This window comes from Mus caroli, unplaced genomic scaffold (assembly GCF_978045245.1).
Source record: "Mus caroli unplaced genomic scaffold, Mus_caroli_1 scaffold_15, whole genome shotgun sequence".
Taxonomy (NCBI): domain Eukaryota; kingdom Metazoa; phylum Chordata; class Mammalia; order Rodentia; family Muridae; genus Mus; species Mus caroli.
In genome coordinates this window covers 57,412,791-57,439,324 of record NW_028227270.1, presented here as the reverse complement: position 1 = coordinate 57,439,324, position 26,534 = coordinate 57,412,791, and the positions used below count along the sequence as shown (strand labels likewise).

Sequence of the window (26,534 nt, the reverse complement as noted above, 5' to 3'; positions counted from 1 at the left end):
CGTATTTTCTATGTGGGCTGCTTACCATCCAACTCACACTCAAAGGGGCTCAGGGAAAGACTCAGCATTTCATAGCCTGAGATTCCTGACTCAAGACCAACATAACCAGCACCTGCATCTGCATACCCTATGTTTGTGAGCAGAGGAAGAACCCAGTTAAACTTCATACACTCTTTGACTGGTCACGTGACTTTCCCACTAGGTGGATGGGGGCCTATATTGCCCACTTAGGATGTTGTTCATGACAGAAGACCCATGACAAGAATTCTTTTCACATTCATATTTTTATTTTAGTCCTTTGACCGTATCTTTCTTTACCCCTGGCTTCTAACCCTGTCCTTAGCAGCAGGGCACTGTTCTGACCGTGACCTGTGTCACTTGGCTTCTTTGCCTTTCCTCCCATCTCCATTGCTCATTCATCTAGTTTTTCAATTGACAAAGACAAAGGGAAGCAGGCTCATGGGTTCAGGCTCACTACCTGCCTGCCTGGTTTCTCTGCACACAGCTGAGATACTCTTGCACATCCTCGGGGGACCCCAGAATGAGGGGGACTCGCTGGTGAATACTCTCAGGCTTCACATCCAGTACTGGCTGGGTGCCTGTGGTTGCCATACCTCCTGCTTGCTCAATGATATAGGCCACAGGATTGCATTCATACAGGAGCCGGAGCTGCAGAACAAGGAAAGGGGACAGGCATATACATTTTTCAAGTGGTCAGACACTCCACCGTCAAGACATGCCCCTAAATACTAAGAACAGTGTGAACTGCTGAGCTCTCTGTGTGAATCCTGGGTCTGTCTGAGTGTTTTTCTGGACCCATAGGAGCCTAGGCATGGGCTGTTGCCTACCTCTGGGTGCCATGGGCTAGTAACCTCTTAGGAGGCACCACTGACCAGGTGAAGCTCGAGCAATGTAACAGATAACACTTATGCCTATGTGAATGCTCAGTTTTTCATTTGTTTGTTTTCTGGCATTTATTTATTTATTTATTTACTTACTTACTTATTTATTTTTGGTGTTGCTACTGCTGCCTCAAGGATACAAACAAAATGTCTTCAGTCTCCAAGCAGTGGTGGCATCCGCCTTTAATCCCAGCACTTGGGAGGCAGAGGCAGGCAGATTTCTGAGTTTGAGGCCAGCCTGGTCTATAGAGTGAGTTCCAGGACAGCCAGGTTTACACAGAGAAGCCCTGTCTCAAAAAAACAAAACAAACAAACATACAAACAAACAAAAATGTCTTCAGTCAAGGCTGAAGAGACAGAGCAGGTTCAGACTCTAGGGGAAATGACTAACATGTCAGCCAAACACTTAGGATGCCTTCACTAGAGATCCTCATAGTAGCAGGCACCTGACAGAAGGTCTGACACACACAAGCACCCCTGGGACCTAATCATTAGCTTTCTGATCATCCACAGGAGGGACACTGGCAGCCACTCTGTCCTGACAGTTCAGCCAGGCAGATCTTTATCTTGAGTGCTTCTAAGCTTTGCTCTTCTTTTTTTTTTTCTTTTTCTTTTTTTTTTTTTTGGTTTTTTGAGACAGGGTTTCTCTGTGTAGCCCTGGCTGTCCTGGAACTCACTTTGTAGACCAGGATAGCCTCGAACTCAGAAATCTGCCTGCTTCTGCCTCCCGAGTGCTGGGATTAAAGGTGTGTGCCACCATGCCTGGTTGGCTTTGCTCTTTTCTTCCACCCTTTCTTTGTCTCGGGGTCTTGAGGACAAGTCAGACTATAACCAGTTTGTCAATTCAGATCTATTTCAAAAGCTCAACAGTAGCACATAATGTGATTTTGACGATGAGGATCTCAGATATCTTAGTTGTACATAAGTAGCCCTCACCGGAAAAAATTCATGGTGCTTTGGATCATATGGTCTCCTTTCTTCGTGGTGGTGGTGGGGGGGAGCATTTAAGATCTCAGCCATATGAGCCAAGCACAGAAAACAGGGATGTGAGTGTGCACATGTGCACATATACATGCACATGAACAAGCGCATGCTCATGCACACACTCATACACATAGACTCATGCACACACACATAGGCTCATGCACACACACATAGGCTCACGCACACAATGATGTGGTCACAGAGAGCTAAAATGTGGAGATCAGGAATTGAGGGTATCCTCAGCCTGGATAACAGTCATGATGCAGTGAACACATCTCTACATGGAACTGCCTGTGTCTTCAGGACACATTTATGTAACTGTATGTGGACATTTTGGGGATCATTTACAGTCATTCTAATAAACTTGTCTGTGTTCTACCTGCTGGAATTAAGCAGGTGGCAAGTGTAAGTTTATTCAAGAGTGTTACATCTTCTGCACAGTCTCATTTGATTCTCTGCTGTGCTTTTTTTCCCCTGTGGCCCTCTTGTGTAGACTTCTCTGTGGTCATGAGGTCAGCAGGTCCGTAAATGTGAGCTAAACACTCACAAAGAGAGGTGCCCCATACACAAACCTGTGTGTGACAGTCTTTGTTCAGACTTATGGGCTGTGATAAAGTTATCTTTGCTTTGAATCTGGCACTCCAATAGTGGAAATCTCAGAAGTCAGCTTAGAGGAAAATGCATGGCTTCTGTTGGCATGAGGAGCTAGCTGTGGCCAAAATACAGATACATTTCTGTTGACAATTGTTGCCATGATAGAAGAATTTGGATCATAAGGCTTCCACTTAACAGTGGCTGTTTTCAATATTGTATCATAAAGTTGTTACTGGCTCTTCTGGAAGCTACTTTTCTAGAGACATGGAAGGGGCTCTGAATAGACAGCTTTATTCTGACTTCTTGTGTGGAGCTCATGGCATATGTAAACCCTCCAAAACAGGTGCAAAGACCATGCTTACAAAATATTTTTCTCTGGGAAACAGATTTATTCCCTGGGGCCAAAGGTCCCAGGTCAGTTATTGCTGATAAAAATCAGACAGAGCCCACAAAAGTGAGGGAGAGATATGAATGAACCTGCATCTCTAGAGAAAGTAAGAGATGAGCACATGACTACAGAGAGATGAGCACGTGGCACGTGATGAGAAAGAGAGAGACAGAGAGACAGAGAGAGAGAGAGAGAGAGAGAGAGAGAGAGGGGAGCACATGACTGTTGCAAACAATGGGCCTGTAAGACTTGCCAGCCATAATCATAGCAGCCTTTTCTTCCCTAAAGCTATCACAACTTCAAATCTCACGGAAAGGAATAGACCTTATTTCTCTTTCTCTGTGATCTGAAGGACATACATGCCCAGGAGCAGCTCAGTAGCCACATAGCTTGCCAGGAGCAGATGAATCCCCATAGCTCGCTGACTATCATGGCAGCTAGTGGATGCAGACAGTTACCTTGCCATTAGGACTCTTCTGGTTGGCTGGGTACATGAAGATTCCTCCATAGACCAAGGTGCGATGCACATCAGCCACCATGGAACCCACGTACCTGGCTCCATAAGGCGCACTGCCATCCTGAAGGGCAAAATGGGAAGAGATCAGAACCACTAGGTTTAGCAGCTAGCTTGCACCAGTGCCGGGGTTAGAGGCCAAAAGGGCCTCAGCATTCCTGGGCCTGGAGAGATGGTTCAGTGATTAAAAGCACGGGGTGCTCTTCCAGAGGACCTGGGTTCCATTTCTAGCACCCAGATGTCAGCACACACCATCTGCAACTCCAAACCCAGGGGATCCAATGCCCTTTGTTGTCCTCCATTGGCACAAGTCATGCAAGCAGTACACAGACACACATGTAGACAAAACACTCATAAACATACAATAAAATAAAATAAAATAACTATATTTAAGAATTATTCGCCAGGCAGTCGTGGCACATGCCTTTAATCCCAGCACTTGGGATGCAGAGGCAGGTGGATTTCTGAGTTCGAGGCCAGTCTGGTCTACAAAGTGAGTTCCAGGACAGCCAGAGTTACACGGAAAAACCCTGTCTCAAAAAACCAAACCAAACCAAACCAAACCAAAACAAAAAGAATTATTCAAAGACCCCGTGGGGCAGGGAAGATAGCTAGATTAGGTAAGTGCTTGCATCCAGAAGTTTAATCCCCAAAACCCACATAAAAGTGGGGTATGGAGAAACATGCTTGTAGTCCTAGTGCCAGGGCGGTAAAGATTGGTAAACTCCTTGGGATCACGGTCCAGCCAGCCTAGCCTCCTTGGCAAGCTCCAGACTGGCAAAAAACAGATAGATTGCACCCAAGGAACTGTGTCCAAGGTATCTTCTGTCACACACACACACACACACACACACACACACCCCTCTATAAACACACACATACACACACAGAGAGAAAGACAACGAAAGGTTGTGCTGTTGAGCAGGTAGACATTTTTCTCTCCGTTCTTCTCTATACTGTAAGATGGTGTGGGTGCAGGGGGCAGCTCAGTCCCTCACTGCTTTTGCAGAATATATGCAAGGACCTGACTTGGAGCCCTGGCATCACAAACAATAATGACAACACAGGATTACCCACAGCTGGCAGCAAGATCCATGATAAGATAACCTGTAAACTGAACTGTCAGATATAATCATATTCCATCCTAAAGCAGAGTAACTGGGTATCCAATATCTATAGATTACAGCTTAGCAAACATGACCTGAGAGTGGTTCTTTCTGGCTGAAGTTATGAATTCTGAAAATGTGGGTCCTGACAAATTCCTAGAGGGACTGAATTGGGCAGTATTCATTTTAATATGTAACTTTTAGGTACAAAGAAGACTGATCATTTATGAAGAAGGGCAGAGTCCATCAGACTCATGCAGACGAGAGTTGTAAACATTGGTATCAACCCCTTTAAAGAGATGAAGAAGTCATACACATAGCACACCACAGAGACAGCCTGCTCCCTGCCACTGGCCCAGGCTGCCTTCACTCACCTCGGGGAATTTCTTTTTCTGTACATACTCAGCGGTAGCAGCATCAAAATACTTGGCATAGCCCTCGTTGAGGCTAAAAATTTTCCCTTTCTTCTTAATCCGGACATCTTTTTCCACTAGCACAAATTCTCCAAGAGCCTGAGGAGACAAGAGACTTCAGGAAGATGACCCATGCCAGAAAACAGAAGCCAGTAGCACATCACACAACGGTCAGAAGATGTTAGAAGATAGCAGCCTGCTAGGAGGGCCTGGGGCTTCCCTGCAGTCATCTGGAACCTGCCATGTGATATCTTCATAAGTGATAGGAAGAATAATATGATATGCCATCTTCACAGAGGCCCAACAGTAATAGAATAAAGAATAAAACTAATCAAAGGAAAGAGGTTGTGTTCTTTTTCCTTTTCCTCCATGTTTTCAATATCTTTTCTTTAAAAAAAAAAAAAAAGATTTATGGGCTGGAGAGATGGCTCAGTGGTTAAGAGCACCGACTGCTCTTCTAGAGGTCCTAAGTTCAAATCCCAGCAACCACATGGTGGCTCACAACCATCTGTAATGAGACCTGATGCCCTCGTCTTGGGTGTCTGAAGACAGCTACAATGTACTTACAAAAAAGAATTATTTATTTATTTATTTATTTTATGTATATGACTACAATTATCAGACACACCAGAAGAAAGCTTCAGATCCCAGTACAGATGGTTGTGAACCACCATGTGGTTGCTGGGAATTGAACTCAGGAACTCTGGAAGCCATCTCTCCAACCCTCAATGTCATTTCTAAGCCACCTAGTTACACTAATCCCCAGATTCTCTTCTCCAGTTTAATGTCTTGAGGGAGCCAACAATGAAAGAAAGAAACTACATAGATAAGAGATTATATGGTTTTACTATCAGTTTGTGGCTTAATTATTTTATGTTAATGGTTCTCTCTTGAAACCCATTACTATTTCCTGGTTTTCTGGACACTTCTACCTGGAAAAAAAGAAGAAATGCCTCCAGTCCATTACTGGGTTCACCCCACAAAAGGAGATAAATGGCAAAAACAAGAAGAGCCCTCAATAATTGTTAATAAACCTGTGCCCAATGCCCCAAGTTCCTGAAGAATATCTCTTAAGCAACTCTCCACCTAGTTCTGGTTATCACCTCCCTAAGAACTGATGAGGCGGTCATCCCATTAAACATTACTGTCTGCAGGACCTGGAGACCAGACCTGTGTTAATGCTGGTAACAGCTGGAAGAATGTGAAGGACTGACGTATGTACCGGTTCACAGCTGATGGTCAGGCTAGAAGCTGCCCAAGGAACACCAGTTTCATTCCCCAAATACATAAACAAAGCTATGCCAAACATGTCTGAAACAGGACAGAGACTAGAAAACTCAGCAACTGCAGGAAAATCTACCCCTTCCTCTCTCCTGATAAAGAGTAGTGAAGCGGCTTCCTTCCCAGGGAGTCTGTGTTCCTTAATCTGCCTGCCTGAAAGACGCTAGATGAAGATACCCAGTCCTGAGTTTCACCCACATCTAGACAGCATCTCATCCAGAACTGACTTATTCCTCCTCAAATTGCCCTAAGAATCACCAAGTGCTATAAGAAACCATCTCCTTTTCACAACTCTCTCTCCTTGCAAGGAAACCCAACTTCTTTTTACTGTAAGTCAAGTGTGCTCCTGGTAGTCTTTGGCTCCTGATATCAATCAGTCACTGTGGGCATCTTTATTTTGTGATAGCCTGATTTTATTTTGTGATATGCCACACTACCTCCAGTAGGATCTGTGTGACAAGTTCCACAGACTGGGGTGATGATTGTACTGGCTGGTTTTGTGTCAACTTGACACAAGCTGGAGTTAACACAGAGAAAGGAGCTTCAGTTGGGGAAGTGCCTCCATGAGATCCAGCTGTGGGGCATTTTCTCAATTAGTGATCAAGGGGGAAAGGCCCCTTGTGGGTGGTGCTGTCCCTGGGCTGGTAGTCTTGGGTTCTACAAGAGAGCAGGCTGAGCAAGCCAGGGGAAGCAAGCCAGTAAAGAACATCCCTCCATGGCCTCTGCATCAGCTCCTGCTTTCTGATCTGTTTGAGTTCCAGTCCCGACTTCCTTTAGTGCTGAATAAACCCTTTTCTCCCCAATTTGCGACTTGGTCATGATGTTTGTGCAGGAATAGAAACCCTGACTGGAACCGGTTGTGGAACTCTTCGCTGGAGAAAAAAATTTTGAGCCGTAGTTCTCATGGCAATCTGTTTTGTTTTCTCTTATTCCTTTTCTTATTTACATGTTCCTGGTAGCCTAGGCTAAGATCTTAAGGGAGAATAATGGGTAAGAAACAATTCCTAGAGATGGGGCCACTAACATGACCTTATCCCCAGGGAAACCAACTTTACTTTCTAAATCATTTACAAAACTGCTCTGATAAAAACTTTCCCAACAATAAAATTTCATATGGCTACACGTGTGTCATTGGAGGTGGGTTTTGGTATATGGTAAAGAAAGCCTTAATTAGAAAGAATTAAAATAGTTTAAATTTATACATTGAAGATTATAAAAAATCAGGCACTAGATGTTAAATAATAATTGACCACGGGGCTGGGGAGTTAGTTCAGTGGTTAAGAGCACTGACCATTAAAGATTTATTAACCTGCTCCTGGAAATATGCCACTAGCCTTGGACGACAGCGCTCACTGACTACATCCTTTTAGAATTGTTATATTTTGATGGTTTATAATGATGCTAACTGTTCTGTTTGTGATTCATTGAATACATAGTTTCAGAGTTGTAATGCTTGGATGATTTTTTTGTGCTTTACTGTGCCAAATGATTTTTGTTGGTATCTGTGATTGTTTCACTGGATATAGTTTCTAAGAGATGTAATGTTTGTTTGGGTTTTTTTTTAATGTATAAAATTCCCTGCTTGAGAGCTGAAGAATACACTCAGATCAAACTGTCTCTATGTTTGTTTCTGTTTGTCACCGCTGAATCCTTACCCACCTCGCTTCAAGGACCCTCATTTCAGGGGCCCCCATACCTGACTGGGGTGGTCCATGGCAGTGACAGCCTGATGTTTAGTTCAACTCCTTTATTTGTGTGTGTGTGTGTGTGTGTGTGTGCGCACGCGCTTATGTATGTGTGAGGGGTGTTTGCGTGTATGCATACCTGTGTGCTCATGTGTATGTATACCTGTGTATTCATGTGCATGCATACCTGTGTGTTCATCTGTGTGTATGTTCACAAGTTTGTATGTTTTTAAGTGGGTGAAGGTTGTTCATGTGTGTGCACACCTGTGTATTCAAGTATATGTGTGTTTCTGTGTACACACCTGTGTGTTCCCGTGTGTGTATATGCTTGTGTGTATGTCTGTGTGTATACCTATGTGAGCACTTCTGTGCATGTGTATGCACTTGGGTGTTTGTGTGTGTGCATATATATGTATGTATGCTGTTGGGAGCCATTAAGATAACACAATTGTCCTGATCTCTGAATTGGGCCTCTACCCCAGAGAAGAAAAGGGGGTCAAAAGCAGGCCACCGACACACCGATTCCAAGAACAACCACAGAATATTCCAGCCCTAAGTCATCGCTGATGTCCTGACTACACCCTGATACCACCAAGTTCCTGCTTCCCCGTGTAGCTGCCAAAAGAAAAAATTTCTATTGCCCTCCCCGCACTGATAAGTACTTCTCCTTTTGCTTGTGCAATTCTATTGCCCCACCCCTCCCGATGATAAGTATCTGTACTTCCCCTTTTGCTTGTGCATTTAAACCTTGGGCCTGGCTAATACATTGGGGTCTTGATGCAATTCAGAACGTTTCCGTGTCGTTATTCGCACAAAACCCTTGTCTCTCTCTATCCCCCATTTGGTTCTTAGAAGAAGGTCCCCTCGAGACCCTCGAATAACTGGACCTGCTGGACGGGTCAGTGTGCAAGTGTGTGAACCTGTGTACAGGAGTGTTCATATATGTGTTCATCTCTGTTTGTGTTTGGGTATATTCATGTATGTGCACAGCTGAGTGTGTTTGCAAGTGTCTTCATGTGTCTACAACCTTGTGTGTGTGTGTGTGTGCAGACACACATGTGCCACAAAACATGTAGATGTCAGAGGAGAACCTGTCAACCCTTGCCTATCATACTGCCTGAGATGCGATCTCTCATGCTCACTGCTGTGTCTGCCAGGCTAATTGGCTCATGAGCTTCCAGAGATTCTCTCTCCTGTGTCCTCCTCACAATCCTGGGGATGTCACATGGGGATCACAGATGCCTGTGCCTCTGCATCTACATTTTACAGGGGTGCTGGGGACCTGAACTCAAGTGTTCATGCTTGTAAAGCAAGTACTTTACCCACTGAGCCATCTATCTAGCCCCTGGGTTCACCCTTTAAGAGATCCCTAACTTTTTATAAAGAAGTGTTCTTCTGCCAGGTGTGCTGGTGCTGGCTGGTCTGTAGAATCCTAGTGCTCAGAAGACTGAGACAGGAGGACCATGATTTTGAGGGCAGGCTGGGCTAGATAGTGACAACCCATCTCAAAATTAATGTGTGTTTCTTTCTCTCTCTCTCTCTCTCTCTCTCTCTCTCTCTCTCTCTCTCTCTCTCTCTCCTCTTTTAAAGGTTTATTTTATGTGTATGAGTACACTATAGCTGTTTTCAGGCACACCAGAAGAGGGCAGGCATCAGATCTCATTTACAGATGGTTGTGAGCCACCATGTGGTTGCTGGAAATTGAACTCAGGACCTCTGGAAGAACAGTCAATGCTCTTAACCCCTGAGCCACCTCTCCAGCCCCAATGTGTTCTCTTTAAATGCCAGTCTAGGAAGTCTCTGATTTTAGCTGTTGTGGATATGACATATCCTAAGAGTTGGATATTTCTTCCCAAGCCTTGAAACTGAGCAAGAGACACATAACCAGTGTGCAGCATCAAGACCTGGCCAGACAAAATTCAAGTCTACTCCTAACCTTACTGTTTCATGTTCCTCTAGACCTATTCATGTCTGGCCTGGGTCCTTAGCTCTCCCAACAACACATTACCACCTTTTGCTTGGCTGAGGCTGGATCACTTTTCTCTTGCTCATCATAAATGGCTAAGCACTAGCATAGTCATCTAAACAAGGATATCCACCAGCCAGGCTGCACACAGGGGCGTGTCTTGCTTCAGTATGGCCATGGAAAGCTTTTCCCTATCCAGGCTGAGTTGGGTATGGGGACCCTCAGGCCTTGGAGTGTTGTTCCTTGTAGTAGGAGTTAGCTACAGAAATTATGCTCCTCTATTCTGACTGTGAGGTCACCAATAGTCACTGATGGTCACATGGCCTGCCACACACTTCACCAAGAGCACCTGGTTATCAGGAAATAGGCCCTTGTAACTTAGACCTACTATCTCCCACTTACAAACAAATTCCCTGAGGCTACAGTTTGTTTTCTCAGTTAAGAGTTTAGTTAACATGCATGAATCCCTCTGTGCCTGAACAAAAGATGTCATCCAACCAAATCAGGTTATCAGTCTGCAAATCCTAGCATCTGGCAAGATCTGGCCGACCCACCAGAGCACACTCTTCTGCAAACTTTGCTGCAGAACCTGTTGGTCACTCTCGAGGGAATTCCCATCTATGAAAACTGCCAAAGCTTTTTCAGCTTGAAGTCCCCATCCCAAAGAGTATAAAAGTGTCATAGACTTTTCACTGTGCAAATTTATTTTCAGCAATGAGGTGTAGCTCAAAGAAAGATCTGGAAAGATTGTGTTATAGTCTATATCTCTTTCAGATACAGAGACAAGTTCTCTTGCTTATCTCATGCTGATCTCTATTCAAACTGTCTTGGCTGCAAGAGCAGAAGACTGCCTATGTGTCCTAGAATTGGCTCTGTGTGTCCTATGGCTTCCCGAACCTCTTCAGAATATGATCGAATATGGCTTATAGTCAAGGGAGGAGAGTCAGAATTCAGCCAGTGACTAATATGACCTGAACAGTTCCTTTCTGTCAATCACTCACTCACTGTACCTTGCCTGACTCCTCAGAAAACTGGAACAAACAAGAATGACAGAGGGTCCCTCATTGGGCTGCTTTGACATCTGTAGGTGGAAATGGCACCACTTAACTGGTAGGCTGAAAATGCAGAAGAATTTTCTAAAGGATTTTGCCCAAAGGTCATGTTTGTGAAGCACAGAATCTCTCAGGGCTTTTCTTCTTCAAAATTAAAGAGAAGCCAGGACATTAGCAAGGTGGTAGGGAAGTGGGCTGGGTCTGTGGGGTCAATAATGAAAAGCTTTTATATCTGAAAAGCCACTGGGTGAACTGTATAGTTGCCCTGTTGGCTGACTCTGGGATTTCCATCTGAAAGCCTTTATCTCTGCTGTCTAGAGTGGCACTTTGGAGTACTGAAGGTGTTCAGCAAATATTTTCAAACTTGAAAACTGAAGGAGGGAACTCAAGTGAGCTGCAGCCATGATGGAAGAAGCTGAGATGGAGACAGCTCCGAGTCTGTCTTCCACGGATAGCAACTCTGTGCTCACCCTTAAGCAGTTCATGGAGCTAATACAGCACTTCCAGACAGACCCTGAGCCTAACGAGGAGACTCTGGAGGCCTCAGCTGAGTCACTGGAAATGACCAAAAGAGACACTAGGCTTTGGTTCCTGTATCGAAGAGGTGAGATGGAGCTCCAGCGGTTGTCTGAGGCCCACACATCTGAGCTGGGGTCAAGGGAACCCACCCTTCCGCCTCCAACTGTCAGAAGCTCTGGGTCAGACTTTGGCCTAGGAATTAGTTTAATGTACAGATGGGAAAGGAGTTGGGAAAAGTACACAGGGATATTTTCAAACCTGAGTTAAAGTGAAATGCTGAGTTTTCCACTAAAGTGAGTTCTGCAGTCTCTGAAGCAATCTTTGATCATAATTTGGGATTTTTCATAAAAAGCTCAGCCTCTTCAACAAAGCATATTGCCACTGGTAGGTGAATCTCCTGTCATTTAAAGGAGAAATTCTATAACTTGGAAATACTTTTTAATTTTTTTTCTCTGTTTTAATTTGCCCACCTCAGAAAAGATTAGTCTTCCTTTTAGAGGCGCTGTCTTTACCCAGCTTTTTCTTCCTTTGGTCAGGACTATGCTGCCACAGCTCTCATCTGTCCAGAGACCATACCTCTTCATTTCCTACTGCCGTCATGAACAGTGAGGAGAATAACACAGTCCTGGAAGGGACCATTTTCCACCCACTCTTCTTGCACAGTGGGGAAAATTCTCTAGGCCCTTGTTGTCCACAAGGGAAACCACTAGTCATGTGGGCCTACTTTAATTAATATTTTAAGTAATGTAAACCTCCCTTCTTTCATTTATACTGGCCATACGTCAAGTGTTCAGTCATCACAGAAGTGGGCTGAGGGACCCATCATCTCACAGAGGCTTAGGAATGGCGCTGCCCTAAGGATCTATGACATCATCTGGACATTGGTCTGGGACTATTACCTCTCAATGCTCTGTAAACATGTAAACAGGGTGAGTGCTTTTGTAGAGAAGAAATTCTACTCCGGAAGCTATACAAAAGGAGGCTGAATGTTTTCACCAAAGAGAAATGATAAACATCTGAAGAAAGATATTTAACATGATTTATACATCCAGAACATTACATGGGACCCATTGGGTATGAGCAATTTTATGTTTTTATGTTTCTGTTACAATAATTTACTTATACAAAACATTGCATGGAGGCTCTTCATATTGTTCATGATAGTGTTCTCTAACTCCAAAAACATGTACTCAGAATGACTGGGAAATTATCCCAGGGAACAAGAATTCAAACACAGGAGCCCATAGAGCCCCTGAGAACAAACAACACCGTATTCAGTGCCTACCGGGTCCAGCATGAAGAGATCCACTCCTTGTCCTGTGGAAAGAGCCACCAGGGTTGCACTACCATACAGTGCATAACCCGCAGCCACGATGTTGCGGCCAGGCTGCAAGGCATCCTTCTCAGAAGGCTCATCCTCCGTGGTCTGTGGAAGACAAGAAGAAATGCACAGTGCGTTATGCCTGGAGAGCCAGCCCTTCCTTCACCAGGGGCTGCCCCTCAGAGCTCCTGAACAGAGTGAGAAATTTTTCAAAAAACCCGAAAACCCTTCCCCATTTTGCCTGTTGCAATTGCTTTTCACACATCTTAGCCAGTAAGCATCGTCAAGTCTTGTCCTCGACAGGAAAGTTGAGATTTGCTCCACCTACTTGGCTGCAGTTGTGAACTGGGTATGAAGTGGCTTTAGCTCCAAAGGCCCGTGTGTGAGGTAAGGCTGGGTACACAGCTCATGGAAATATTTGGGGGACATTCTGGAAACTTTGCAATGTTGGACAGCACATCTTCATCAGTGTGTTTGCAGTCTACCTTTCATTAGCGACATCAGAAGAGGGGCTCAGAGGAAGGAGGCCAACGGTGTTATGACTTTGATGGCTCTCTCTTTTCACTCTCTATGTCTCTCTCTGGTTCCTATCCTCCATCATATGAAGAATCTTCTCCAGCATACACTTCCACATGATGATGTCTGTCCAAGTGTGTGGCGCCAAGCAACCATAGATTGAATCCTCTAAAACCTATAGCCAAGGCAAAGCCTTCTTCCTCCCTGTGAAGTATTCTATCAGGAGTTTGGTCACCATGGTGAAAAGATAACACAGCCACCTCATGTTTAAACCATGTATTTGGACAAGGATGGTATGTACTCACTAAGAAGTAGATATTAACCAAAAAAGTACAGAATACCCAGGATACAATCCACAGAACTCAAGAAGGTTAACAAGTGGAAGGGCCCAAGTAAGGAGGCCTCAATCCCACTTGGGAGGGAGAAGGAAGCAATCATGGGGGGGCAGAGGGAGGGAGGGATCTGGTTAGTAGAGAGAACAGGGAGGGAAAGGGGGAACATAATCAGATATTGGGGGGTTGGGGGAAGCAGGACTGAAGCCCCGAGGACCAGCAGAAAGAATGGAAACAGGCAATTTTGGAAGATAGGAGGTGGAGGGACCCTCTGGAATATTCCAGACACCTGGGAGGTGAGAGACTCGCAGGATTCAAAGGGAGGGAATCTGAATGAAGTGCTCTACAGTGGGGAGGGGGAACTTGTAGAGTCCACCTCCAGTGGAGGGACAGAACATCAAGTGGAGGGATGGGGTTACCATTCCACAGTTAAAACCCTGACCCAGAATTGTTCCTGTGAAGGAACTGCAGTGACAAAAATGGAAAAGAGGCCAGGCGTGGTGGCGCACGCCTTTAATCTCAGCACTCAGGAGGCAGAGGCAGGCAGATTTCTGAGTTCGAGGCCAGCCTGGTCTACAAAGTGAGTGCCAGGACAGCCAGGGCTATACAAAGAAATCCTGTCTCTAAAAACCAAACAACAACAACAACAACAACAACAACAACAATACCCAACAACAACAAAAAACAAAACAAAAACAACAATGGAGAAGAGCATGAGAGAAAGGAGGTCCAGTGACAGGCCCAAATTGGGATCCAGCTCAAGAGGAGGCCCCAGGACCTGACACTGTTACTGATGCTGTGGCGTGCTTGTAGACAGGAGCCCAGCAAGAGTCCCAACAAGCAGCTGTAAGTCAGATGCAGATAGTAGCACCCAACCAATGGACAGAAGCCGAGGACCTCTCTGGTTCAACTGGGGAAAAGCTGGAAGAAGCTGAGAAGGGCTGCCCCATAGGAAGACCAGCAGTCCCAACTAACCTGGATCCCTAAGATCTCTCAGACACTGAGCCACCAACCAGGCAGCATACACCGCAGATTTGAGGCCCCTGACACATATACAGCAGGGGACCGCCTAGTCTGACCTCAGTGAGAGAAGATGCACCTAACCCTAGAGACACTCAAGGCCCAGGGAGTGGGGAGGTCTGGTGGGATAGGGGTGGAGGGGTGGGGTCATCCTCTTAAAGACAGTGTGGGATGGGTAGGAGGTATAGGATGTGGAGAGATCAGGTGGGGGCAGACTGGCAGGGGGATGAAGACTGGACTATAAAAAAGGATTAAAGAATAAAAAAAGAAAAAATATTTATTTCAGTGGTTATGGGATGCTGCACAGTGGACAAACTCGGGTGACTCGGGAACAATTCTGAGCTGCAGAGAGCTCATCCAGAGGATGTGAGTTACTGCCTCATGAACAGCTCAGACTGAGAGCCAGAACCAAGGCTGCTCTTGTGTCTCCATGGGAGTATCTGTTCTTGAATCCTGTCAAGAGCACTATAAGATGCTCACGTCACCCCCTCCCTTGTAATTCCCACAAGCCATGTCCCTAACTCACTACAGTGACCTCTACTCAGCAGCCCTACAAGGTAAAGGCCAGAAGACACCTTAGGTTTATCCTTATGAACCCTGTTGACCTCCTTTTGAGACAACACCCCTCATTGGCTTGGAACTCACCAGTTAGGCTATACTGACTGACCAGTAAGCCCTAAGCATCTTCCTGTCCCCACTGCAGCAGCACTAGGATTTCAAGTGCATTCTACCATACCTGACATTTTTTATGTGGGTCCATGGGGTTACAGTCAGGCCTTCATGTTTGTAACTAATACACTTTGTCTACTGACTGTAGGTAGGCCCAACCGCAGCTCAACATTCTGACTTTATGATTTGGTGTTCCAGATACCTGATGGTATAATCAGATATGTCTTCTCTGATGCCTAGCACACCCTCATTGGTGTGTTTGGAGTCTACTTTTTCTTTAGAACTATAATCTCAGGAGGCCCATGGTTATATGGACTGGCCATTAGAGCCTGTGCTTTGTTTTAAAACTTGAGGCAAAACCCTTGTGTCTTGAGTCTCTCTAAACTCAAGCATGATGGCTATATGCCATGAATAATAATACCCCTTTGTTTCCAACGTAGTTGGTCTTCAGATGTTAAAGGCTGCAGTGATGGAGTTGGGGAACCCATTTAAATTGTCATCCGGCCATTGCTGACACAGTGAGCTACACTGAGTTAATTCTCCTTCTCTGTCCTTCTACTGCTCCTCAGTCAAAGGGTCTCCTCAGCATCAGTCTTTACCCACTTCCTGGGACCGAGGCAAAGACTTAGCCCAGACATGGTGGTTGTCAACTCAATGCATCTGGGAAGAAAGAACTTCCGTTGAAGAAGTGCTTCCATAAAATTGGCATGTGGGCATGTCTACGGGGTGTTTTCTTGACTGTTAATTGATGGAGGAGGACCCAGTCCACTGGGTGTGACACTATCCCTGGGCAGGCGAGCTTGGGCTATGTAGTAGAGAAAGCCAGGTGGGTGAGCCAATAAGCAGTATTACCCTATGGTCTGTACTTCATTTCCTATCTCCAGGGTCCTGCCTTGAATTCTTACCTTAACTTCCCCCAGTGATGGGCTGTAAGATGAGATGACCCCTTTCCTTTCAAGTTGTCCTGAAAATATTAGTCCTGTCTAAACAAATGAAAGCTTGAACTTACTTGGCTCTCAAGGGCAAGTCAAGGAGACTGAAGCAATGTCAAGGAGGGGCTGTCTTAGCGACTCTGAGAGAAGGCCATGGGACCTTTGTGAACTTTGAAACTGAAGAAGTTACAGGCCAAATACAGGCAGCGTCCAGAAGCTGAAAAGGACTCCTCTAACAAAGAGGGAAAATACTTCTGGTGTACTACAAAATGGAACTGAACTCCACCATCAGCCGAAGCTCACATTAACCTAAGCTCACCTGGAAGCAAATTCTTCCCACTCCCAGCTTCTAGATGCTGAAGAGATCAGATTGGCTGGCTTATGGACCCTAAGTAGATAAAGTTGGCAGCCCTCCTCTGATTTAGTATACAGATAACCAGTGGGTGATTAGGTATTCCAAGCCTTCTCTGATTTAGTGAACAGATAATCAGTGGGTGTTTTAAGCCTCTCAGAGGCTTAAAGTACACAGCAGCAACAGAAAACCAACAGTAAGCGTTGAGTCTCACTCGGAAGCAGAGGATGTGTGTGCTTAGAGCCTAATGAGAGTGGACTATCCCTACTCTTACACATGGTGGCACGTGCCTGTAACTCCAGCATCCAGGGGCGTAAGGCGAGAATATTGTAAATTCAAGGCCAGCTAGAACTACCTAGCAAGACACTGCTTAAAATAAATAAATAAAATCCTCTCATACCTGAAGCTTTTTAAGTACCAGTATGAGCTCATGCATGGCAAATTCTGTACCTGACCCTGGGTTGCAGGTTAGAGTACTCTAGAACATATACTGTATGAAGTTACATGCAGGTGATGGGTACAAGGTCTATGAGAAACACAATTGAGTTTTGTGTTCATTCCCAAAACAACTCATTATGTTATTTGCAAAAATTTCAAAATCTCAAATCCCGATAGTTCTGCCCCTTAGCATTTTGGATGAAGGATATTCAGTTCCATCCAGACAATCAGAACAAGGTCCCAATGGGAGCCCTGCCATTTTTCTCTCCCAGGAGAATGTTGGGAAGAAGGTAGATGAAGATTCCCAGCGGAGACTGCAAGGTAGGGAGAAGGGAGAGGTGTTTCTGGAGTTGCCTACGGCGCTTTGTCTAGTGAGTGAAACAAAAGATAGGCTTCCAGACTAGGAACTAAGTGGAAAGATGCTAGTCTATCTACTCACCTTTTTGTAAATAGCAAATATAGTTCCGATGGAGGCCAGGCAGTCAATGTTTGAAGATCCATCCAGAGGGTCAAAGCAAACCACATATTTCCCCTAAATTACAGACAGAAAAGCACCCGGTCAGCACACCTACCTATTGGCCCAACTGTGCTATATTAGAGCTACATGTGACTGACATTTGTGCCAACAAAGAGATTGAGATCCATGGGCCTTCCATGTCTGCAATGCCAAAAGACATTGCTTATGGACATAGCTCAACAGGTATCTGTTATATGTCTGGTGTATGCTGAAAAATACACTCACAACCACTTGCTGCAAGGCTCGGGTGGTGGAACTGATGTTCAAACGCAGAACAGTATTGTGACTGAAGGTTGACTGAATTTTTGACCACCAGCAAACTTCAGTCTTTTATAAGTCTCTGTGAATCTGCCGAATGTAACCCCTTTCCATGTGTTAGCAAACTCTGCCGAGGGCACAGGCTGATCATAAACTGTTCCCTGAATTCGTCTATTTGCTAGGCTAATCTATTTGGGAAGAGCCACTCCCTCCAAGGGATTTTTGCAGCCCTCTTCAGGACTTGGGTAGTGAAGGCCATAGATAAGAAATCTTGGGGGTGGGGGTGGGGCTGAATCAGAGACTGCACTGTACAGCTCTTGTCAAAGAGAAGGCTTCCCCAATAAACCCTCCTTATCCCTGGACTCTACAAAGTCCAAGTTCATCAAAATGACGCCAAGGCCTGTTTACTGACGCACTGAACATGAGACCACGTACAATTTCCCGCTGAAGAACTGAGAAATGCTTTGTTTCCAGAAAACAAATGTCATAAAATAGACAATCCCAGAAAAAGTTTAAGCAAAACAATCCGTTCTCTCAGCCCAGTAGCACCATCTACTGCTGACGGGAGGTACTGCATCCGGCGCTAGCCTCACCCTCCTCTCCTGGGCTGTGATCACCGCCTCTTTATTCTCTTCCGAGACGAGCACACAGGTGCTGTAAGAAGACTGAAGCATGTTGATGACCAGGGAGTTGGACAGCACGTCCAGTTTCTTCACCTCATCTCCTGTCACATTCACGCTCCCCGAAATCCCATACCTAAGAAGACAAGGGTAGATTAAGTCACCGAAGGGGTCTTAATCCCAGCAAAGAATGTGAGGAGCCCAAACCAACAGTACATGTACCCTTCTCTCCCGTGCCTCTTCCATCTCCAAATTATAAATACATAAGGGAGCGTGCTATGACCCAAAGCAGTGATACTCAAGGTTACTTCCTTTGCACCTTGGGGGCATTGTCATGTCTCCTTGGTCTTCCAAGGAAGTTGACCAGATTCAGCCTCACTAAAATGCAGACTCCTGCGTGGCACTGGCAGCTAGAGGGAACGCGAGAGCCCCTAAGGATTAACTAAGGATACCAAAGAGTGAATGGTCATAGCTTTTCTACACTGGAACATAACGCTTCAACTTCAAACATCTCTACAGAGGCTTGTGTTTTAGAGCCATAATATACAATCGCCTTCTCACGCCTCAAGCCTTCAGGGTGTCCCCGATAACCTCGGGCTTGTCTCACTCTGGGCTGCTTTAATTCTGTCAATTTGAAGCAAAATCGAGTCACCTAGGAAGAGGGAACCTCAATCGAGGAATTGCTTCAGGAGATTGGCCTGTGGAAACATCCGTTTTCTTTATTACTGACTGATGTGAGAGGCCCAGCCAACTATGGATGGTGTCACCCCTGGGTGGGTGGTGCCGGGTAAGCCAGTAAACAGCGTTCTCCGTGGCTTCTGCTTTAGTTCCTGCCTCTGGGTCCCTGCCTTGAGTCCCTGCTCTGACACACCCCCACCCCCACCCCGCGCGCGCCCGCCCCAGTGATGGACTGCTTTCCTCCTCCAAGTTGCTTTTGGTCCTGGTGTTTATCACAGCAATGGGGAAGCTAACTTTAACCCACAGTCGGAGTCGGGTCCTGCTGAACTATGGAGAAGGGGTGGGAAAAAAAAAGCCATTTGCCCTCTTCCCTTTACTTTAATTCCATTTATTTGTTGAAGAAATCCTCCGGTGATGCGAACAGGTGACTCTAGTTGAGAGCCGCATATGGACGCTGACGTCCATAAAAAGCACCGCCCCCACTTCTCTAATGACGGCCTCCCCTCCCACTTTACTCCCATCCAGAATTTGATGTATGGTATGATGAGCCTTGGGAAACAACCTCACATCAAACGTCATGACCTCAAAGGCTGTTACCCCTTGGTTCAAAACAGCAGCGTGTAAGCAAACAATGAGAACAATTAAATTGGATTGCTCTGCCTCGGGATCACAGTCTCCTATGTAAGCAGCTGTTGCTGGGGCATGAATTGCTGAGCAAATGTGTACAGCCTGCCACCTACTGGCCATGTGCGTGAATGCTGCCCAACACATCTGTAAACCTCGATGTCCTGTCACGATGCCTAAAGGCTGGACACAGCTGCACTGGACAAGGCCAGGATACCTGCAGCCCCTGTCTCCTCCTCACCCCCTTGGCTGCTCTCTGTGTGAGGAGGTTAGGGTTTCCCCACTATGAAGAGCGGTCCAGGGACCTAGGACTCTGCCTGCCACCACTTCCAGGGCTGAGCCTGCCACCAAGTGGTCAATCACCACATAGGCCGGCCTGTAAGTTTTTCCTCGAATGGTCTCAGAACCATGGTAGCTAATAGTGGGGCTTATCTTGAGTAGTTATCACTGTCAGAACCATAGTCCCAATGACTTACTAACCCTTGTAACAGCCCTTTGTGTTAAAACCATTAGTACCTCCCAGATTTACAAACATGGAGGTCTTAGCGAGAATAAACCATATTCCACAGCCACAAGGTAAGCAAAACCAAGTTAAATAAAGCACTGAACTACCTAGACCTTCACGGCCCTTGGTCGGATGCTGAACCACTGAGAAGCAGACTGTGGCAGATACACAAGGAACGCTGCCAAGAGAGTTGCCGTGCAGCCGAGAGGCCTGCACGGAGGAGGGGTTAAAAGTGTGGGCAAAAGTCCTTAGTGGTCACAGGAAACCACCCTAATTATAGCAGAGCGGGAACACAGGAGTAGCAAAGACGCTATCTAATGTTACTCGGGGATGATCGTCACACATGCAGGCACCTCCCATTCTGGAAGCATGCTCTTAAAGGCAGAGAGCGCTTGGCCGTTCTTGCCAAATGAAGTAATCACACAGTTAAGGGACAGCATGGGCAGGGGAAAGAGCCAATCAATCATCTTTAATTTGGGTCCTGTTACCTGTTCCTAAACACTTACATAGTAAGCTCTGTGGTGGTTTTATGATTGCAATTATGAAATTAATGCTGTCACAGTTTGGGAATAAAGGCACCACATGGTTGAGAATAAACATTTTAAATAGGTGGACTTTGTTGGCTCTTCTTCGAGGGTCCCTCCCCCCACCCCCCTACATGTATGTCCCTTCCTTCGACTTCAGAGGGGCCCTTCACTGGAATCAAAATGGAAGTCCAAAGGAAGTGATTTCTTTTTATCATGCCTTAAAACTGTACTCCTGGCTGTGGCCATGAGCAACTCCAGCACGAATGTGGCCCCGTTCTGCAAAAGAGAACCAAGCAAAGGTGCTCTGCTGTGCCTGCCCTAGCCCAGCCTGTCCAGATTCCTGAACACCACGTGAAGATGAAGAAAATTGAGCCAGGTTCTTTTTATGACTGTCAAGCCCCCTTAACCTGTGTTCTGGTGATTTCTACCCCACGGTACTGACATAGGTCATGACAACTGAACACCTGTACGGGGTAAAAAAGGCATCAAAACACATTTTAAAGTCCCATTAAGACTTTGCAAATATAAGTAATGAGAATTCGATATAGGTTTTGAGGCAACAAGCTATAGTGTTACCATTATAATCCCAAGTAACCCGTAATCACACTTTTCTCTGCAGTTTGTTGCTAAGCAGTTTTTCCCTTTCTTTGCAAAACATGCCAAAGGCTGCTTTATCAAAGCAGGCTTAAAGAATTTAAATGCAGTATCCTTAGGGCACAAAAAGCAAACTAGCTTTGGACCCCGTTTCTACCACAAGCACCGGTCTGTGGCTTCCACACCCTGGCTTGGGTTGCCTGCGCATGCTCTCCAGGACTTACAGGTTGGCCAGGCCGGCCTTGCGCACTGCGGAAGAGATGGCTTTGATGGCAGTCAGCATCGAGTTGAGCAGCTGCGTGAGTTCTCCGGTCCCTTTGGCCTGTCGCCCCTTTTCCATAACGTAACGGGTCAGGGTCAGCATGTCTGTCTCAAAGGGGCTTCTGTCCGTCATTGTGGCAAATGAGACCTCAAAGCCTCCCTTTCCTCCTTGTAGAAATCCTTGCTCTCTCAAGGCAGCAGCCTCACAGCCTACACGTTGAAGACACACCTGCACTTGACTGTGCCAAAGTCCAAGGGAAAAGAACCCCACCCCACGTGACTCAGATAGCTGGACAAGCCCTCAAGGAAACTTCCCTGGCCTCCCTCCCTGACGGTGGCAACTGCCACAGTGCAAGAAGCAGGCTGTAAATAGAACTGCACTACAGGGAAGGGCTGGCCTCAATCTCTACACCTGATTTTGTTTTGTTTTGTTTTGTTTGATCCCAAGAAGCCAGGATCAGTCACAGGTGAGAGAAGACTAGCTAATAAAATGACTCACAAATTCCTCCTGTGGGAAGCAAGAGGGCTTTCTGCAGCTAGCCGCCACTGGGTCTCATTCTGCACGGTTGAGACTCTCAGATGGCATATTGGCAGATTCTTTATCTGGGGCATAGGTCACATAACAAACTAATGGCAATCCCAGGGTGACTGGAGCAAGAGTTCTTTCAGGATTGCTTCTATTAAGCATGTGTAACTAGAGGGAAGAGGAAGATAACATTACATTCCTAGCAGAGTGTCTAGTCTCAGGGTTGATTTGCCAGTTTCTCTGGATTTTTATTTTTATTTTTATTTTAAAAACCCTTGATTTGAAAACATACATCAGGACCGCACTGGCTGCTCTTGCAGAGGACCTGGCTTTGAGTTCGAATACCAACTTTTACTCTAGTTCTGGGAAGCTCCAGTGCCCTCTTCTGACCTCCAGGATACCAAGCATGTAAGTGGAGCATGTGTAGGAGACTCTCAGACACACGAAATGGTCTCATAAAAATGCTTAAAGAGCCGGGCGTGGTGGCGCACGCCTTTAATCCCAGCACTCCGGAGGCAGAGACAGGTGGATTTCTGAGTTCGATGCCAGCCTGGTCTACAAAGTGAGTTCCAGGACAGCCAGGGCTATACAGAGAAACCCTGTCTCGAAAAACAAAACAAAACAAAACAAAATGCTTAAAGAAACACTTTTTAAAAGTGACCTAGAATTAACTGCTTAGAGATGGCCATGCTCTGTTTCTGTGATATCCTAACTTTCTCTGATGGCAGACAGACCTGGTTCTGGGTCCCAAGCTGGCTACCCAATATGTGGATTAATTTGAGAGTATTGCTCAACATGTAAGACCATGCTTTCCTCATAAATTCAGACAACAACTAGTGGAGTGGCTCTAAGTATTCAAAATCAGTCGGTGTGCCTGGTATCCAACTCGGTGTCTTAGAAACCTATATCCTTCCAGCTCTTCAGTGTACCTAGAACTATAAGTATACATATAAATAATTTCATATATCTCCACCTACTTGGAGAGCTGAGTCAGGAGAATCCCAAGTCTGGGCAATATATCAAGACTCTATATCAAATAAGTCAACAAAACGGAGGGTGTGCACGTTGCCTTACAATTTTATATCCTCCCTTGATAATTATTTCAATTAAATTTGTTTGGTGGGGCTGGTGAGATGAATAAGCGGTTAAGAGCACTGGCTGCTGTTCCAGAGGTTCAGTTCCCAGAAACTACATGGTGGCTCACAGCCATCAACAAAGGCATCTGATGCCCTCTTCTGGCCTACAGATATACATGCAGACAGAACATTCATAACTCAGCAATTTGTACATGACTGTATTTTGGTTTTCCAGGCTGTGGCTGTTGCATCCTCTCAGGTACTCAAAGGTCCCCTTTGAGAGCCTCATTCAGAGGCTGGAAGGATGGCTGGATGACTGGGTTCATTGGTGAAGTGCTTGCCATGCAAGCCAGAGGATCTTTGGATTTTTCAGCACCTATGTTAAAACCCAGACATACTGGAGTGCACCTGTGATTTCAGCTGTGGGGAAGAGACTAGAGCCAGTCTAGTCGAATCAATAAGCTCTGGGTTCAGTAAGAGACTCTGTGTCAAAAAATAAAGAAAAAAAATGCCTAATGTCAAGTTCTGGCCCATACACAAAGCTGCACTTAAAGGGTAGACGTTCAAGTTGCCCAAGTGGCCTGAGACAGCAGCTGCTGGCCTTTCTGCAAATGCCAAAGTTCTTCCAGGGTACACAACAGACTGGAAACTCATAGCGTGGCCACAGTGACAGTCTAGATGCTGGGTGGCAGCTGCCCCTCCCAGGTATTTCAGGACTGCTGACATATTAGTGACAGAGTTATTGAGGACCTGGTTGTGTTCCATGAAAACCCCACCTCTGAGTGCATCAGGACAAACAGACCCTGGAACAGTTAAGGCTTGTAAGACCGTCCACCAGAGACCTGGACATAGAAATATGTTTCTGAGAGATTGTCTGAGGACCCTTCCTGCTGGCAAAACTGCTTTATCTAATCCTGTCATGTGATCCTAGTGCACCTGCATGTGGCACCTTTGTGGCCTAGATGCAAAGGAAGCTTCTTGGAGACCCAGGAGATGAGGCGGCTGAGAGCTGCCCCACAGAGGTGTTTTGGGACCACTGGCACATTAGTGACATGTCTCATGTGACATGACACATAGTTAACGTGTGCCCTTTTCCCTTTCTGGTTCACAGCTACCTCCACCTCCCACCACTATTGGAGGAGGAGTCCTCTGGGCTGTCACATGGGGGCCTTGTGATATGTGCTGGGAAGACACTTCCCAGGCCTGCCACACAAAGTCACAAACCAGGTTATTTAAGCGACGGGATGTGCAGCTGGGGAGATGGCTCAGTAAACGGGTCAATGGTGTGATAGCCATGCAAGCACAAGGACCCAAGTTCCAGCCAGAGTGACCATGTAAAAGCCAGATGTGTCCTGCAGTCCCAGTACTTTAGAAACAAAGGCAGGATTCCAGGGGCTTCTTGGCCAGCCAGCCTCACAGTCAGTGAGCTCTAGGGTCAGGGGGAAGCCTTGTCTCAAAAAAAAAAAAAAAAAAAAAGATGGGGATCACCTGAGGAAGACATGGAGCACCAACCTCTGGTCTCCATATGTGTGCATACTACATATGCCTGCACTCAGACACACGTGCCCGCGTGCGCACACATGCGCGCACACACACACACACACACGTATTGTTCCATACAACACACCCATCAATCCAGGATTAATTTTATTTTTAAGCATTTTGGAGGCCCAAAGCCCAGAACCAAGGTGTCCATGCTTCCTCTGAAAGCTCTGGGGAGTGCCCTTCCTTGCCTCCTCTGGCTTTTGGTGCATTCCTTGGTTGCCATGGCTTGTGACATCACTCTGGTCTCTACTTCCACTGCCATAGTGTAAGGTGGCTAATTGTGGTTGTCTACTGCATCTGGAATTAACTAAACCCCAAGCATCCGGGCATACTTGGGAGGGATTTTTCTTGGATCATTTGAGGTAGGAGGCCTACCCTAAATCTGAATCATTTGAGGTCAGAAGACCCACCCAGTATCCAGACCATACCTTCTGGTGGCCAACCACATAAATAAGACGTGGAAGGAGGAAGGAAGGTTTTGGCAAGTTCACCAGTCAAGCTGATCCCTTCCTTTCCTGGTGTTAGGACATATTTCTTAGGAACGCCAACATAGACTTGCTGATCTCTAGGTCCTCCCTGGAATTTTAACACCAGATTGGGACTGTTAAATCATTCAGTCTCATAGAGCAGATACTTGATCATTAGTCTTTCTTTTGGAGACAGCCACATCCTGTAAGCCTGTAAGCAGTAACTAACACTCTGTGTGTGTGTGTGTGTGTGTGTGTGTGCGCGCGCGCACGCGCGTGTGTGCTCATTCTGTCACTTGTGGGTTTTTTTTTAGAGAAACCTAATACACATCCTCCCCCTATGTGATCTTTTTTTTGTTTTTTTTTTGTTGTTTGTTTTTTTTCGAGACAGGGTTTCTCTGTGTAGTCCTGGCTCTCCTGGCACTCACTTTGTAGACCAGGCTGGCCTCGAACTCAGAAATCCGCCTGCCTCTGCCTCCCGAGTGCTGGGATTAAAGGCGTGCGCCACCACGCCCGGCTCCCCTATGTGATCTTATAAAGACACTTCCTGCATTTAGGGCCCCATGGAGGGGTCTAGCTTGAGCTCATCTCAAAAATCATCAGCTTAATCACAGCCACAGTGACCCTTCACCCAGATAGGGTCACATTGGCCAGCCAGTCCCAGAGATTGTGAACATATCCTTGAGATGGCACCAGCCGGAAGTGATTCCCAAGCCTGAGGCTGGGGATCAGGCTGCAGTTACTCCAAAGGCTTTGAGAATCTCCACCACGCCTGACCTGTTCCATCCAACGCCCAGCCATATACACTGTGTGTAACCAGCCCTTGTTGGCAAAGCCGGAGCAGGAATGGCTTCCCGTTGTATCAGAGGAATGTCCTCTTTCGTACACAATGGATGCACCCTCTGCTGGTTTGCTGTGCGATTTAGGTTGGAAGATAAGAGGCATAATCTATGAAAACTCTAAAAGCAAACCCAATGGAGCTTCTTGACACTTCCTGCTTCTGCTGATACTGAGGTCAGCAAAGAGGCCTGGCAGCCTGCATGTGAGGGGAGGCTTCAAGGGCTGTTTGCTGAGGAGATGCTGTAAGTGGAAGAAGGGTCACCCACTTCTGGGCAAGACCAGCCCATAGAAACGAAGTCTCCATGCATTTTTATGGATAGGGAGTGTGTTGTATATCCAAGGACTGCATCTAAAAACGTCAAGGCTGAATCTGAGACATATCAGATGAGGATGGGCGTTTGTGCTGTTATTGCCCTGGCTCAGGGCTACATACAGAGGAATGCGCTCAGAGAATACAAACAAGCATTCTTGAAAACATTCCATTAATCGGATCCAACTCCCGATCAAAAGAC

At 46.1% G+C, this 26,534-nt stretch overlaps 1 protein-coding gene across 1 annotated transcript; it reads right to left on the bottom strand.

Annotated features, from left to right (window-relative positions):
• Window positions 1–277: 277 nt before the first annotated feature.
• On the bottom strand, window positions 278–22,080 carry LOC110308180 (fructose-1,6-bisphosphatase isozyme 2). The gene is made up of 7 exons (XM_021180567.3): window positions 21,532–22,080; window positions 18,353–18,515; window positions 17,424–17,516; window positions 12,690–12,830; window positions 4,863–5,000; window positions 3,327–3,446; window positions 278–669 (listed from the first exon to the last, which is right to left on the bottom strand). Exons 1-7 carry the CDS (start codon window positions 21,699–21,701, stop codon window positions 475–477), a joined length of 1,020 nt encoding a protein of 339 aa, XP_021036226.1. The 5' UTR covers window positions 21,702–22,080; the 3' UTR covers window positions 278–474.
• Between the last annotated feature and the right edge of the window lie 4,454 nt (window positions 22,081–26,534).